This window comes from Ambystoma mexicanum, chromosome 14 (assembly GCF_040938575.1).
Source record: "Ambystoma mexicanum isolate Mex_15411 chromosome 14, UKY_AmexF1_1, whole genome shotgun sequence".
In the NCBI taxonomy this organism is placed as follows: domain Eukaryota; kingdom Metazoa; phylum Chordata; class Amphibia; order Caudata; family Ambystomatidae; genus Ambystoma; species Ambystoma mexicanum.
In genome coordinates this window covers 624403251-624417811 of record NC_090940.1, presented here as the reverse complement: position 1 = coordinate 624417811, position 14561 = coordinate 624403251, and the positions used below count along the sequence as shown (strand labels likewise).

General features: G+C 44.0%; 1 protein-coding gene across 1 annotated transcript in view; it reads right to left on the bottom strand.

Moving 5' to 3' along the window:
• AP5M1 (adaptor related protein complex 5 subunit mu 1) overlaps positions 1–14561 on the bottom strand; it is a 100595-nt gene that overhangs the window by 51730 nt on the left and 34304 nt on the right. Inside the window, exon 3 of the mRNA XM_069638077.1 lies at positions 3670–3897. Within this exon, the coding sequence (XP_069494178.1) occupies positions 3670–3897 (228 nt within the window). The remainder of the gene's footprint in view (positions 1–3669; positions 3898–14561) is intronic.

Below are 14561 nucleotides of genomic sequence, written 5' to 3'. Positions count from 1 at the left end.
AGACAATCCTGCACGTAGCGACGTAGTAGTATGATGGCTGAACCCGGGGGCATATCCGTGATCCCCTCTAGAGGCTCCCAGTGCAGGCACTAGGTCAGAGCAGCAACAGGACCCCAGACAATCCTGCACGTAGCGAGATGGTAGTATGATGGCTGAACCCAGGGCATATCCGTGATCCCCTCTAGAGGCTCCCAGTGCAGGCAATAGGTCAGAGCAGCAATATGACCCCAGACAATCCTGCACGTAGCAAGAGGGTAGTATGATGGCTGTACCCGGGACATATCCATGATCCCCTCTGGAGGCTCCCAGTGCAGGCAATAGGTCAGAGCAGCAACATGACCCCAGACAATCCTGCATGTAGCGACGTAGTAGTACGATGGCTGAACCCGGGGGCATATCCGTGATCCCCTCTGGAGGCTCCCAGTGCAGGCAATAGGTCAGAGCAGCAACATGACCCCAGACAATCCTGCACGTAGCAAGAGGGTAGTATGATGGCTGTACCGGGACATATCCATGATCCCCTCTGGAGGCTCCCAATGCAGGCAATAGGTCAGAGCAGCAATATGACCCCAGACAATCCTGCACGTAGCAAGAGGGTAGTGTGATGACTGTACCCGGGGCATATCCGTGGTCCCCTCTAGAGGCTACCAGTGCTCGTACTTGAAGACCTTCAATCAGGTGCCATAGACTCCCAGTCATCACCATTCACTGTACTACTGGCAATGAACAGCGCTGGCACGGGTGATCGTTCAAGACCTATCCACACTCCAAAACATCACTCTCTTGAACTCTCTAAAATAAAGATGTCACACACATGGCTGCACTCCTATATTATTTCTGGATAAAATGTTTTGGTAGTGCTTTGCATTTTTATTTATATATGAGGAATATGTAGATATAAAGTAAATAATTAAAGTACAGACTAAAAGTGTGCTTTGGGTGTCACCAAGAAGGACGTGTGAGCCAGTAGAGCAATCGGCAAAAACAAGCCGAAGAGGAGAAACCCATGGTGGATCAACAGACAGGCGGCTGCTTGGATCCTCTTTAAGAATGGACATTCGGGACAGAATCCCATCGTTGCTAGGGCACCGGCCTGGATGGACACAGGGGTGTTGAATGTGGAACAGATATGTTATGTTATGTTATTTTGCACTTATATAGCGCCTTATATACCATTGGTATGGTCTGAAGGCGCTGGTAGGTTGAACGCCCTTGGGAACCGCAGTTCAGATCAGTAGAGAGAGTAGGGAGAGTCAAAAAGGAGCACCGGATATGTGTGCAGCTCGTGCGGCACTTGTGTAATAGCTGCTTCTTATCGGTAGGTGTGGTGGTTGAGAGATCAGGAGAATGTGTTCGTTCTGGCAGGATTTATCCGGAACGGATGTGGCTGCGTTAGGCCTGAGGAAAACGCCTGGCTGGGGGTGTGAGACCAGCAGTGTTTACATAGAATGATGTGGAGTAAGCGGCGGATGTTCGTATGAGAACAGTTATACCGAATGGTGTCATAGTATCACTGTGTTCTAGTTGAGTGGTGATGTAAAGGAGAGAGTAAGCGTGGTGGTGTGATATGATGGGTTATATGCTTTTTCAATGTGCAAACTTCTAAATGCAACTTTCCAGAGAGGCTACTGGGCGAAACTTCTAAGTACAATTTTCCACACAGAGGCTATTGGGTACACTTCTAAGTTCAATTTATCAGAGAGGCTATTTGGCACACTTCTAAATGTAACTCTCACAGAGGCTATTGGGTACACTTCTAAATGCAATTTTCACAGAGCATCTACTGGGCACACTTCTAAATTCAAGTTTCCAGAGAGGCTATTGGGCAAACTTCTAAATGCAACTTTCCAGAGTGTCTATTGGATACACTTCTATAATCAACTTTCACAGAATGCTATTGGTAGTACTTCTAAATACAACTTTCAAAGCGTGGCTATTGGGCATACTTCTAAATGCAGCTTTCACAGAGGATATTGGGCCCATATCTAAATTCAATTTTCCACAGAGAGGCTATTGGGCGCACTATTAAAATCAATTTTCCAGCGAGGCTATTGGGAACATTTCTAAATTCAATTTACCAGAGGGGCTATTGGGCACACTTCTAAATGTAACTCTCACAGAGGTTAAATGGCAGTAATACCATTGCCACCACTTTTCCTGCACCGCCAAAGTACAAGTTTGCTGGCAGGGTCGCCTGATTTACCTCCACCCAAGAGTTGGAGGCAAGTCAGGCACCCCACCGGCAAAAAAAGCTGGTAATACCAGTACCGGTTATACCAGCAATCCCCCCATGGAATCCCATGGACTCCGTAGAATGGGGATTTACATACCGTTACTGGCACCTGTAATCTGCCGGTAATACCAGGCGGCAGACCAGGCGCGGGCAACGGCATTACCGTTTGGTGGTATCCCGCCAGATTTACCAGCATGATACCAAACTTCGAATGAGCCACATAGGGAAGGTCATTTTCAAAACCCAGGGATCGGGAAAAGAGGTTCTCATCTTTATTGATCCACCTTGCAAACCCAATCAAGTTACCACCCCATGCGATTTTCATGCTGGTGCTAAAGAAATTGATTCAGCAGGCAGAATCTATAGGGCCCCATTATTGATTTATTTTTACATTAAGAGCGCTAAATCCCGAGGCCTGAAGGCGCTGTTACATGACCAGTTACTCACATGCCAGTATAAGCATTGTTTTGCATACAGTATTAGTTTGGCAGCAGGTTGGTCTTCTTTTTCCTCCTTTTTTTCTTCGGTTTCACATTACCCCCAGGATGGAAGAAGCACTTGGTATTATAAATGCCACTTTCAAAAGTAAGAAGTGGAAGAATACTCGCAAAGTCGCCTGGTTTGGAATTGTAGCAAATCGAATGGAGAGGACTCTTGTCTCTTCCACTTGATGGCAACCTTCAAGACCCCTCTAATGCAATCGACGATGCATGCTGACGATTAGTATTACATGGCGGACGAACTTCCATACAGCTGGCAGTTATCAATTTTTTGAATGCATTAAATTTGGAGAAAAAAATCTGGAATTGTAGATCAAATGACTTAGCAACAATAAATCTAGAGAAATAACGCATGATCAGCTGTTAAATTCAAACTAGGGATTATATTACAATTACATGTGGTCTTTTGATTTTAGGTATTATTCAAGTTATATGCAGAACTGATTTCATTATTTTAACGTTGAAAATGTGTATTATGTTACTTTCATACTCTGCATATTTTATTTTAACATTATATTTATTTTAACATTGTATTATTAGTTTTTAATTCTTTATTATCCTATGTGAATCAAATAATTTATTTTGAGTGAATCCTGTATAAAAAAAATTGAAAGGTAGACTTAATCAACTATATCAATAAAAAAATAAAAAATGATGCATATAAAATGACTCACATGGTCTTTTGTTCTCTAGTTGTCAGATCCAATTTAACCACGCACGGGCACTAAACTTCAAATATCCAAAAATTCCATATTTAACTGCTGTTCTGAAGCCAAACAATCAATATGGGCATTATTTTAGGGTGTTTCAGGTTTGTTCAGGGCTTATGATCACTGACAGATTGAAGAGTAGAGGCCAAAGGCCATAAGACGCAGTAGTCGGGTAACCTGCCACTATATCACATCATTTGAAATTAAGCACTGGACAAGTATTTACCTGTGACGTGTAGTAGCACAAACTGAACTGATCCAATGGCGGCGTGAATGGAAACTTGTAAGGACCGCTGAAGGCAGAGTCGTCCGGTCCATCCACGCTACTCGACGTGAGGATTGCAGAGTCAACGGAGGTCACGCAGGGATGCACCAGGATATCCTGCAGTGGGGACCCATTGGCCGGAAGGTTCAAGCTGACCGTCACGCTTGGAAATGTGGCATCCAAGTTGCACTTTGAAAACAGTAAAGCAGAGTAAATTCAACAGCAACGTATAACCTGTGAGCGACAGAAGCAAGATCTAGGCCAGTGCACTCTTGAACAGTCAGAATATCCAATGGTCACAAAGAAGATCTCCTGCTTCTAAGAGCTGAAATGACAAGGGATCATTTCATCTATATCAATCTTCTGCAATTCAGTAGTGACAGAAAGATAATAGACGGAGGTGGTATGGACAAGATTTCAGCTGTCTATCCCACGGGTGGCTAGCAGATTGCCGCTGCATTCCCACAAATGGCTTTCAGCGATTACCCTGCCAGATTCACGATACTGGTGAATTCACTGCATGCACTTTAGGGATGCAACTTCTGAAATGTAGACGCTAAAGGACAATGGGTAGTGGGACAGAGGCGAAAGGGACATCAGGGCATGGAAGTACCCAGCGCGTCAGGAAAAGAACACACAGGCATGTGGAAAAGTATTTAGAATGGGGCATGGAAAGGCTAACAAGTGGAGCAGTTTGAGGACTCATGGCGGAGTAGGTAAAGAAGAACAATGAGGGCAGAGCAGCTGGGCAAGGGAGGAACGGGTTTGGGGAGCAGAAGAGAGGGTACGCACATGATGTCCCCTACGAAACCACAGCAGTAACAATCCACAGTGAAGCCAACAACAGAGACATCCCACAGAAAAAATCACCTATGTGATCACTGAGAAAAAGACACATTTGAATACGAAAATGTTCTGCCATATACCCCCACGCCCCAATTATATGCAGGGGGAGACCCCCGAACCACTCCCCAAAACTCCCCATATATTTTGTATTACCCTATACCACCCCAAACATAATTGTGTGGAAATATGCTTTTTGAAATTTGGTATTTTCATGTTCAACATTTTCCACAGCTCAGTAATTGACTGATACCGATTTGTAGAAATCACTGAGCCCTCTTCCAGGCACTACTTTGCGCGTGCTTCTCTTTCTATCACCACTTGCCTTTAACCAAGTGCAGCTTCTCATCCCATGTTGTAAAACACCAATAACAAACTGAGAACTTATATTTTGAGCCACAGATACCCATACCAGTCATCAGCTTCTGTATTTCTATTATGGAATAAGAAAATAAAGCAAGAATCGTTGCTAGTCTTTTAAATGAAATGTCACCAATTACTATGCATATTAATTTAAAATCAATCTAATATAACAAGGCAATGTCCTCTTGCTAGAGGAGTCACAGAATATTTTTCCTATTGGCTAAATTTCAAGCTGTATATAAAGAAGAGAATGAAAACTCAATTAGAGGCATTTGCTCCTTCTAAAAAGAGGAACCCATTCTAGATAATGAATAGAAAACAAGACTGATATGCAAATGGATATTTCCCATCAGGGAAAGGTAAAGTGAGCAAAAGGCAGATGGCTGCGAACTCTCAAAGTGGTTAAAAACCACTGAACAGGTTATCATGCTGTGTTCTTTCGAGAGAGGGGTACCTGCTACCTTTTTTGTATCTAAAGTAAATTGTTAGAAACATAAGAAAAACCTGATCCCTAAAAAGTGGTGTTTAGGAGGGCCGCCACCTAAAAGCTGCTCCCCAACCCTCCTGCCGTGCCACTACCTGCGGGGTTGAGCATTTAACCCACACCCATTGTTTCCGCTTTGCGCTCTTTGGTAGGTAAGACATAGGCGACGGACAAGAAGACATGTTTGCGAGGTAAAGAAAAGGCTGCCACCATCCCTGCTTCTATGATGAAGGTTCCCCATCCTAGTAAATAACAAAAGGGTGCTTGTTGGGACGTCCTACACAAATAATCCTGTGCTACCCCATGAACTGACCGTACCACTAATAATGACCATGCCACTCCCAGTACTTACGACACCCCTCCCTCATATCTCTCTCTCTCTCTCTCTCTCTCTCTCTCTCCCTCTCTGCACTTGCACGTTCTGAATGCTCATTCACAAAGCCTAATAGGGCCTAGTAGGACCGACTTTTTCTAACTTCATTGTTATTATAATTGCCTTTCATTCCCATGTTCCCTCCCTGTTGCCCTGTGGGCGCTTTGAGACACAATTTACATGATGTATAAGCACCTTAACAATTGTACAGTAAATAGATAAGGTATCACTTCATAATATCCCCAACACAAATATCGCCGTTTGGTTCGTCATAGGTGATATTTTGTTGGGGATATCATGTGGGAGCGAGGGTTGCGGGGGTGTCCCCCGCACATAAAAAAATGATGCTGGAGTTGCGGAGGTGTCCCCCGCAGGGTCCATGTGTACATTTCGCCGCAAAAATATGCCGATATTTTTGCGGCAGAATTAACACATGGAACCATAAATAAAGATAACTATTCCAAGAGAATGGTTTTTCACTCCCTAGTTTCTTTTTGGATGTGCGCGTGTCTGAAAAATTCTCCCTGTGGTCTTTCAGGCCTTTACCCCGCTTGTACAGTTCAAAACTACTTTGAGTTTCTATGCAGATGGGGCCGCCAGGCCCTCTCAAAGTCTTGCTTGGCTGGGAAAGTGCATTCCTTTAATACGGTCCTTGATCTTGAATATCCTTCCCTGTTGTAGGTAGTGTCTCTTGCTCACCCCTCTAGGGTCTTTCAACTCCAGATCTGAATCTCCTATGTGGTCTCCGGGCTCTGTGATGCCTTAATTGGCAGATGTCACAATTATGGAATTCCCTTCCCATTTTCTTGAAACTTCCAACTTCACCATACTTCTTTCGATCAGAATTGAACATCATTCTGTTTCAAGAGTTCTTGCAGTATGAAGTTGTCGGGAACGTATTTTCTTATTTTCTTTTTTTTAAAACGTGTGCCTTACACTTTATTTCCATTTGTATTTCTTCATGTAAAATTTATGTTTCAATAGATTTTCTGTGTTTGTTCCAGCAGGGTGCTCAACCAACCCTTCGTGTCAAGGTTCTTGCTTTATAGACTACAATAATCGTGGCACATCCAGTACTTTGCAAATGCTATAAATCGCATAGGGTGACGGATAACATTTGGGCCATCCGGTTTCTCTTTGTATCAATACAACGCTGACTGTGTAGTTCTATTTTAAAATCTAGGACAAACAGGAAGTAGCGATTCCTCAACATTGAATTCTCCTTGTTGTTATTTGTAGCCCGATAGCAGCTTTCAACCAGCTGGAGCGGTCCATTTACAACAGCAGACCCAAGCATAACCCTAGGAGCAAACACTGTGCATGCAAACTGGGAGTTTCCTGAAGATTAGAATTCTATATGTTGGGACCTTCCAGCTCAGCTATTTCACCTTCGTTGTTGAGTTGCAATCCTCACACTCTGGGTTCGGAATTAAGATTCGAAGATCATGAGCTAAAATAAGCATACGGAAACACCAACCCCCCCCCCCCCCAGTCCTCCGCATCTCCCCCCCCATTATGTATTTAAAAAAGAAATAACGCATCCATAATCGACAGCAAGTACCTATTCAAAAGAACATTTTTGAAATACCTATACATTTTCATTAGGCATGCCGCTTTTATTAAATTTTAACACAAATTTGTAAGCAAGAGAAAGTGAGCTTCCCCTTCTGAGCCGGGGTTTGCATTTTCAAAAGTTGAAGACAAATATGTAAGGTTTTTATATAAAGTAAAACGTTTTAATAGTAACACTGGGATACATTGTCATTAATGTTTTCGGTGATCCCAGTGGTCTGTCTAGGCCATCATCATCCCCCAGAAGATAAACAACTTGGATGTCAGAACTATACACCTTTTAATGGAAAAATGGTAACGAAACATCAAAACATGCGTAAGCACATCCCCGACTATTTGGTTGAACAGAGACATTACTGTTTGAAGTAGGTTTCATGGAGACGTCCGTTTCTTGCCTTTGAATAAGAGGAAGACTGCGCTAAACTTGAACAACTATTCAGAGACCGGTCCTGGTCCACAAGCACACATTCTGTAGATCTAGGACATACCCAGCCCACCCAAAGACTAAACAAGTGGTAATAGGTTATGGGTTAGACACCAGCCCACCATCAGAATAGGGATGCTCAGTGATTGGCTCCATCTCCCACACAAGTCCTTTCCGATTACGTCCTACTGCCACAGCACGGGTCCTGCTACTTCAGTCTGCGCCTGAACTTCCAGACAAGCCAAAACCGCTCTGTCTTTCCGCACCTCACAACCTGCCAACTACAGGCGTTTCCACTGAAAATACTGCACAGAATCCCTCCTTTTTGATTTTCCATCCAATTTAGCCATTGTAAACACCTTGGACTCGAGTCCCCCTGACTGAATCAGCAGCATTCACTTAGGTCTCCCAGCATAACCGGTTCCACCGGATTCAGAAAGCAGCTTCACACTTGCTCACCATGCAATCACTAGAGACCACTCGTCTCTTCCCATAACCCCATCCAATGGCTGCCAGAGGGAAAGAAAACCCAAAGCATTTAGCATCACCCAGCACACTTTTCATAACCAATATTTATCTTTCCTTCACGCAAAACGCCACAGATCATTTTCAAGCTACGCTCTGCAGACTACTTTTTGCTTTACCCATTGTGAATCCAGCAGAAGATGGCATGTTCTTCCTATTCTAGATGCTTTTTTCTCAAACACGCTGGCAACCTTGGTTGGATAATCAGAAACAATGACTTTTGAGGAAATCCCTCCAGATGTGGCTGCTTTGCCAAAAAGAGCCCTTAGTATAGCGTAAAAAACGACATCAAGAAAAGTGGGCTTCAAATTGTTACGGCAGCCAAGTAGTCAATTGTTATATTACACTCGAGCATCTGTAAGGCGCCAACTATGCCACTATAGACGCATCAGGGCCACTGAGCCATACCATGTAAAAGCTCAATGATCCAGGACTGGTTGTGTATAAATCTATAGCAGGGATCGAAAATGAGCAGAGGTCCCAGAGTTCAAGGCACCTGAATTACATGCCGGGCGACTGGCCGCATCTCTGTGAGTCGTATCAGGTTTTGAGCCCACCTTACGTTTTCTGCTAGGCTGGTCTGGCGGTGAGTGACTGCGCTTGTTGGTTCTCCGGGTGCGGGAGTCCTGCAGATTGGGGCGGGCCTCTCCAGAAGCCACTCTGCATGTAATGAGAAATGGCCAGGCCAAGTAAGCCCCCGGAGAAACTGCCAGGGAAAACCCTTCCAAAGAAGGGAAATACCCATATCCGGTATGTCAAGATGTGTTGGAAGTTAAGGCCAGACGTGGTAATGATGAACAGGATGCAACAAGGGTCCAAAGTAAACTGCACGAACAACAGGACCAAGAAGTAGAGACGGGTCCCAAGGCAGCAGCATGAACAACAGAACCAAGAAGTACAAATTAAGGTGCAGATAGAAGGCAGCAGCACAACAACAGAACAAGGAAGCAGGGAAGGAAATAACTGACATCAATTCATGGGAAATAACACAAGAAACAGAGGATCGGGAAAATATTCCCGGGGAAGCACTGAGCTAGAGTTTACCTAGTGTTGAGACGCGGCAAGCGAAGGATCACCAGTGAACGTGTAGAGCGAAACCCAGAAGTGCTGGAAGGATGCCGGCTCCAACAACTAGACTGGTTACTCCACTTTCTGATCAAAGTGCAAGGCACCATCTTGGGAAGGAGCGTCGAGTGCAGAAAACAGGGGGAGAGGTGCCAATCGGACCAGACAGACCATAGGCGATACCTCACAACAGTAGGCCCCCTTCAAAACCTCGATCCCCCTGGTTTGCCAGGATGCAGACGGTGAAAGCAGCATAGAAGAACTGGGGCATCGATGTTAGAAAAGGATTCCTATGTTTGTTCATTAGGAGGATAACCTTTCCATTCCACAAGGTACATCAAACGCCCACGTCGAAAACTGGAATCACAGATCAGGGAGACTTTGAATTCCAATTGTTGTTTAGTGAGAACCAGACCAGGGACTGAGTGTGCAGAAGAAGGACAACAGTAAGGTTTTAGAAGCGTCACATGAAAAACTGGATAGATCTTTTCCATGATAAAAGTAATGATTGAAAAAAGGCCACAAAGTTAATGATCTTTTCAATGAAAAAGGGTAAAAAAAAGCAGGGAGAAAGCTTTGAAGGGCAAAGATGTTTCAGCAGATATTTAGAAGCCACACCTGATCGCCGACCGAATAAGTAGGGGCAGGTTTCCTACGAAGGTCGGCAAAACGTTTAGTAGTTTTCTGAGCTTTGATGAGATGTTCTTTAGTGATTTTCTGAACAGAAGTTGAATCGGTCACCCATTGTTCTACTGTAGGTACTTGAGTGGCTGGGAAGTCAACTGAAGGAAACACTGTTGGGTGAAACACGTAGTGTTCTGAGAAGAATGAGTAATTACTGTACGCACATTCTGCTACTGGTAAAAGGGAAACCCAGTCGTCATGTACCTGAGTAGAGAAGCAACCAAGAAATTGTTCTAGAGTTTGATTGACTCTTTCTGCTATCCCATTAGTCCGAGAATAATATCCGGATTACAAGGCACGTTGGATACCCAGTAGTTTAAAACAATTCTGACAAGAATTTAGACACATATTGTGGACACCGATCCGAAATGATAGTGGAGGGTAATCCATGCAGACTGAGAAACCTGAAGGGTTTTGCTGTATTGGGTTGACATAAGACAGAGGCTTGAGTGAACATTTTCTTCAACCCCTGGAAATGCTCTTCTTGTGTATTGGACCACACGAAAGGAACATCTTTCTGTAGCGGACGTGTGATTGGTAGAACGATATTGAAACGCGTTGGTATAAATTTCCTATAGAAATGTGACAATCCTAAAAATTATTGGATTTGTTGTGGAAGGTGGCAGACACTTTTTCTTGGATCCATCGAAATGCCCGTGCTGGTAATTATGTAACCTAAATATTGAATATTGGAACAGGTAAACTAAAATGTTTCCGATTTTGCTAGAAGATGGTTCTGTTGTAAATGAGTGAGCACTTGCTCATTATAAGCGTGTTCTTCTGGATCCTTTGAGAAGATTAGAATATCGTCCAGGTATGCGATTACAAATTGAAACAAAATATGTGAGAAAACTCGATCCATAAATCGCTGAAAAACAGCAGGAGCATTCATTAAGCCAAATGGCATAACCAAATATTCAAACTGCCCGAAAGGTGTTCTGAACGACGTTTTCCACTCATCACCATAGCGGATCGTGATCAGGTGGTATGCTCCCACGAAGATCTAATTTGGAGAAAATCACTGCTCCGGTTAGGACCTCCAAGATGTCATTGATGAGTGGGATATTTGTCCTGGATGGTAACTTGATTCAGGTCTCTGTAATCTAGACCAGGACGTCGTTCCGATGTGTCCTTTTTTGGCACTAAATCTAAGGAAGCCCCTGCAGGAGATTTCCGTATAAGGCCATTTTTGAGATTCATGTACAAGTATTCCTTCAGAGACAGTTTTTCGAGAGAAGACAATATAAATATCCTCCCAAAAGGGATGATAGGTTGGGAAGAGTATTGATAGTGCAATCTTCTGGGCGATGAGGTAGTAAGATTCTTTCCTGTGAGGAAGAAAAAAATGTCCAGATATTCCCGATATTCTGCAGGGACTTCTTGGACATGGAAAACTGTTGCAGGAGGCGATCTCACTTTAATTGAAGAGGTTTCAACCAGTTATCACTAAGGCAATGAGCTATGCAGAATTCATACCCCAAAAATACGCTTCCAGCTGACCAATTGATGTAAGGGTTATGCATTTACACTCATGGAATACATACAACTATCTGATAATGTGCTGCTTTGATGAGATCGAAGTACAGACTCTCAAAATGGTTGATTTTAATAGTCAGAGAAGATCTCTGTTTGGTTATTGGCCCAGAGGACCATCAATACCTTCACTTTTTGTATTTCTTCCTTGGCTAAGCAGGGGATATAACAGGGATATGATTCTCTATTGCCCAGTCGTCATCCTCAAACATTCTCATCGCCCCACAGTCCACCATGGGTAGAACGGTAATTGAGTTCTCTTGTTCAAGCACAATCTCAATTTTTAGGATGACTAAAGAAGTTCTGGAGGGAGATTGGGGTAAAGCTGAAATGCTGTATTGTCTTTCTCCCGATTCCTTGCTCCACTTAGGAATGGGAGCTGGCGATTCCTGCACGTCTGGGAGGAACTACAGGACAGTTACTGACCATATGGCTAGTTGACGCACAATATAGACACAAGCTTTGTTCTACTCGGTGAGCCCTTTCCTCACAGTTTAGGGGCCCTCTCAACAAGATTAACTGCATGGGCTCAGAGTAGTAGTCTGAGTAGTTCCTGTGTCTGCAGTAAAAGGAGGGATGGGTGCCACTAGAGGAGATCTCGGGTAAGTATTACAGACTTTTCTTCTCTCAGTCCGTCTTTCTTGTAATTGAAAGTCTATCTGGAGACAGGCATCAAGGCGAGCCTGGAAATTAACTGGTCGAGAGATCCTTGCCAACTCATCCTTGATATCTTCATGCAAGCCGTGCCTGAAGAGCGTAAAGCAGGCTTCTTGTGACCACTCAGCTTCTTTAGCCAGTTGTTTAGATTTCCTCACATAGGTGACTATATCTTGTGAGCCCTGGTGGAAATGAAACAACTTTTCGTGTGCACTAAATCAATTTGATCAAACATGGCCTTAAACACATTACTGAAGGCAGAATAATTGTCCAACTAGGGGTCTCTGAACTAGGGGTCTCTGGCCGAAACCAAAAGGGCTGTCCATGACAAGGCGTTTCGAGAGAAATCGCAAAGCCCACTTTGGCTCTTTCTGTGCCATAGAAAAGAGGTTTGAATGGGAGTCCAAAAAAGGCTTTTATTCTTTTTGGTGATCCATCATATTTTTCAATGATGGTACCCATTACTGGATTTTCTTGTGTCAGTACATCTCTGGTCAGCACCATTTGGCGTAGGGCAGTGTTTTCCGACTTTAGGTTTTGCATTTCTTCAGTTAGTGCTTGCATGCCTCTTAAAACCTCCTGCATGGGATCGATATTGAGTAAGGTTTATTGGCGTCTCAAACTATCAGGTTTTGAGCTCATCTTAGGTTTTCAGCAAAGCTGGTCTGGCGGTGAGTGACTGCGCCTGCTGGTTCTGCGGGTGCGAGAGTGCTGCAGATGGGGCGAGCCTCTGCGGTAGCCACTCTGCCTGTAATGAGCATTGGCCAGGCCAAGTAAGCCCCCCAGAGAAACTGCCAGGAAGAAACCCTTTGAAGAAGGGAAAAACCCATATCCGGTATGTCAAGATGTTGTGGAGCTTAAGGCCAAATGTGGTAATGATGAACAGGATTAAACGAGGGTCCAAAGTAAACTGCACGGACAACAGAACCAGGAAGTAGAGCCGGAGGTCCAAAGACAAAGCAATAGCACGAACAACAGAACCAGGGAGCACAATGAAGGTTCAGAGGGAAGGCAGCAGCACGAGCAACAGAACAAGGAAGCAGCGAAATAATGGACATCAAGACACAGGAAATAACACAAGAAACAAGGATCAGGAAAATAGTCCAGGGGTGTGCTGAGCTAGAGTTCACCTAGCGTTGAGACGCTGCGAGCGAAGGATCTCCAGCGAATGTGTACTGCGAAACCCCGAAGTGCTGCAAGGATGCTTGCTCCAACAAATAGACTGGTTACTCCATTTCTTGATCGATGCGCAAAGCACCATCTTGGGAGGAGTGCTGTGTGCTGTAAACAGGGGGGTGGGGGGGGGGGAGAGGCACCAATCGGACCCAACAGACCAGGGGCGATATCATGACAAGTAGTACAGTGAGCTCTGTGCTGTGTTCCTGAAGATGGCACAGCGGTCTACCTTTGGTTTCCTCTCAATGTCACAGTCCTTATTTACTTTCTCTCTCTTTCAAGGGGTACGGCTTCCCCTTTTGTCACCGTTATACAACTTCAGGTTTATTCAATTAGCTTCTTAGCCCTGGTTTACTCTCCTGCCAGGGTTTCACCATTCTGTTACTTTTCTTGTTCCATCATTCTTCATGGTTTCGTGTTTTCACCGAAGGGTTTTGACCCCTGAAATGTCTTAATCCTTCTTCTCTTCCTGGTATACTCTCCTGCCAGGGTATTGTAGTTTATCCTCAATAAAAGGGGTATGGGTCTTCCCTTTTGATTACTGTTTCACACTTCACAGCCGGGTTCTTAACTCCTTGTCTCTTCTCACCTCTTTCACTTCTCCTTTCACCTCTGGTTTACTCTCCTGCCATGGTATCACAATCTCCTTATTTGGGTGCGAGTCCCAGACTCACTCCTTGCCTAGTTCACTATCCTGCCAGGGCTTATTCACTTTCTTTTGTATCCAAGAAACAATGCTTCTTCAGTATTGGGTCATTGACCCTTTCTTCCCAAGCCTTGTATCAATTGTACTATCTTTACTTGGGTTTTCAACAATGTTTGGTTCTGCATTAATTCTACTATCTTCACTTTTGCTTTTCCCAATGTTCATATCAATTCTATTTCCTTTCCTTAGGCTTTTTTGCAATTATGTTGTCTTCTCTTAGGCATTTCACAATGTTCGTGTCAATTATATTGCCTTTGCTTAGGCGGTTTGCAACGTTCGTATCTGTATCAATTAGATTTCCTTCTCTTAGGCTTTTCACAATGTTCAGCTCAATTCTATTGCCTTCAACTAGGTGTTTCACAGTGTTCATGCTGGTATCAATTATACTGCCTTCTTTGTTTGGGCTCTCCCGTGTTGAGGGCGGTACGCAGTATTCGCCCGGAAGCAC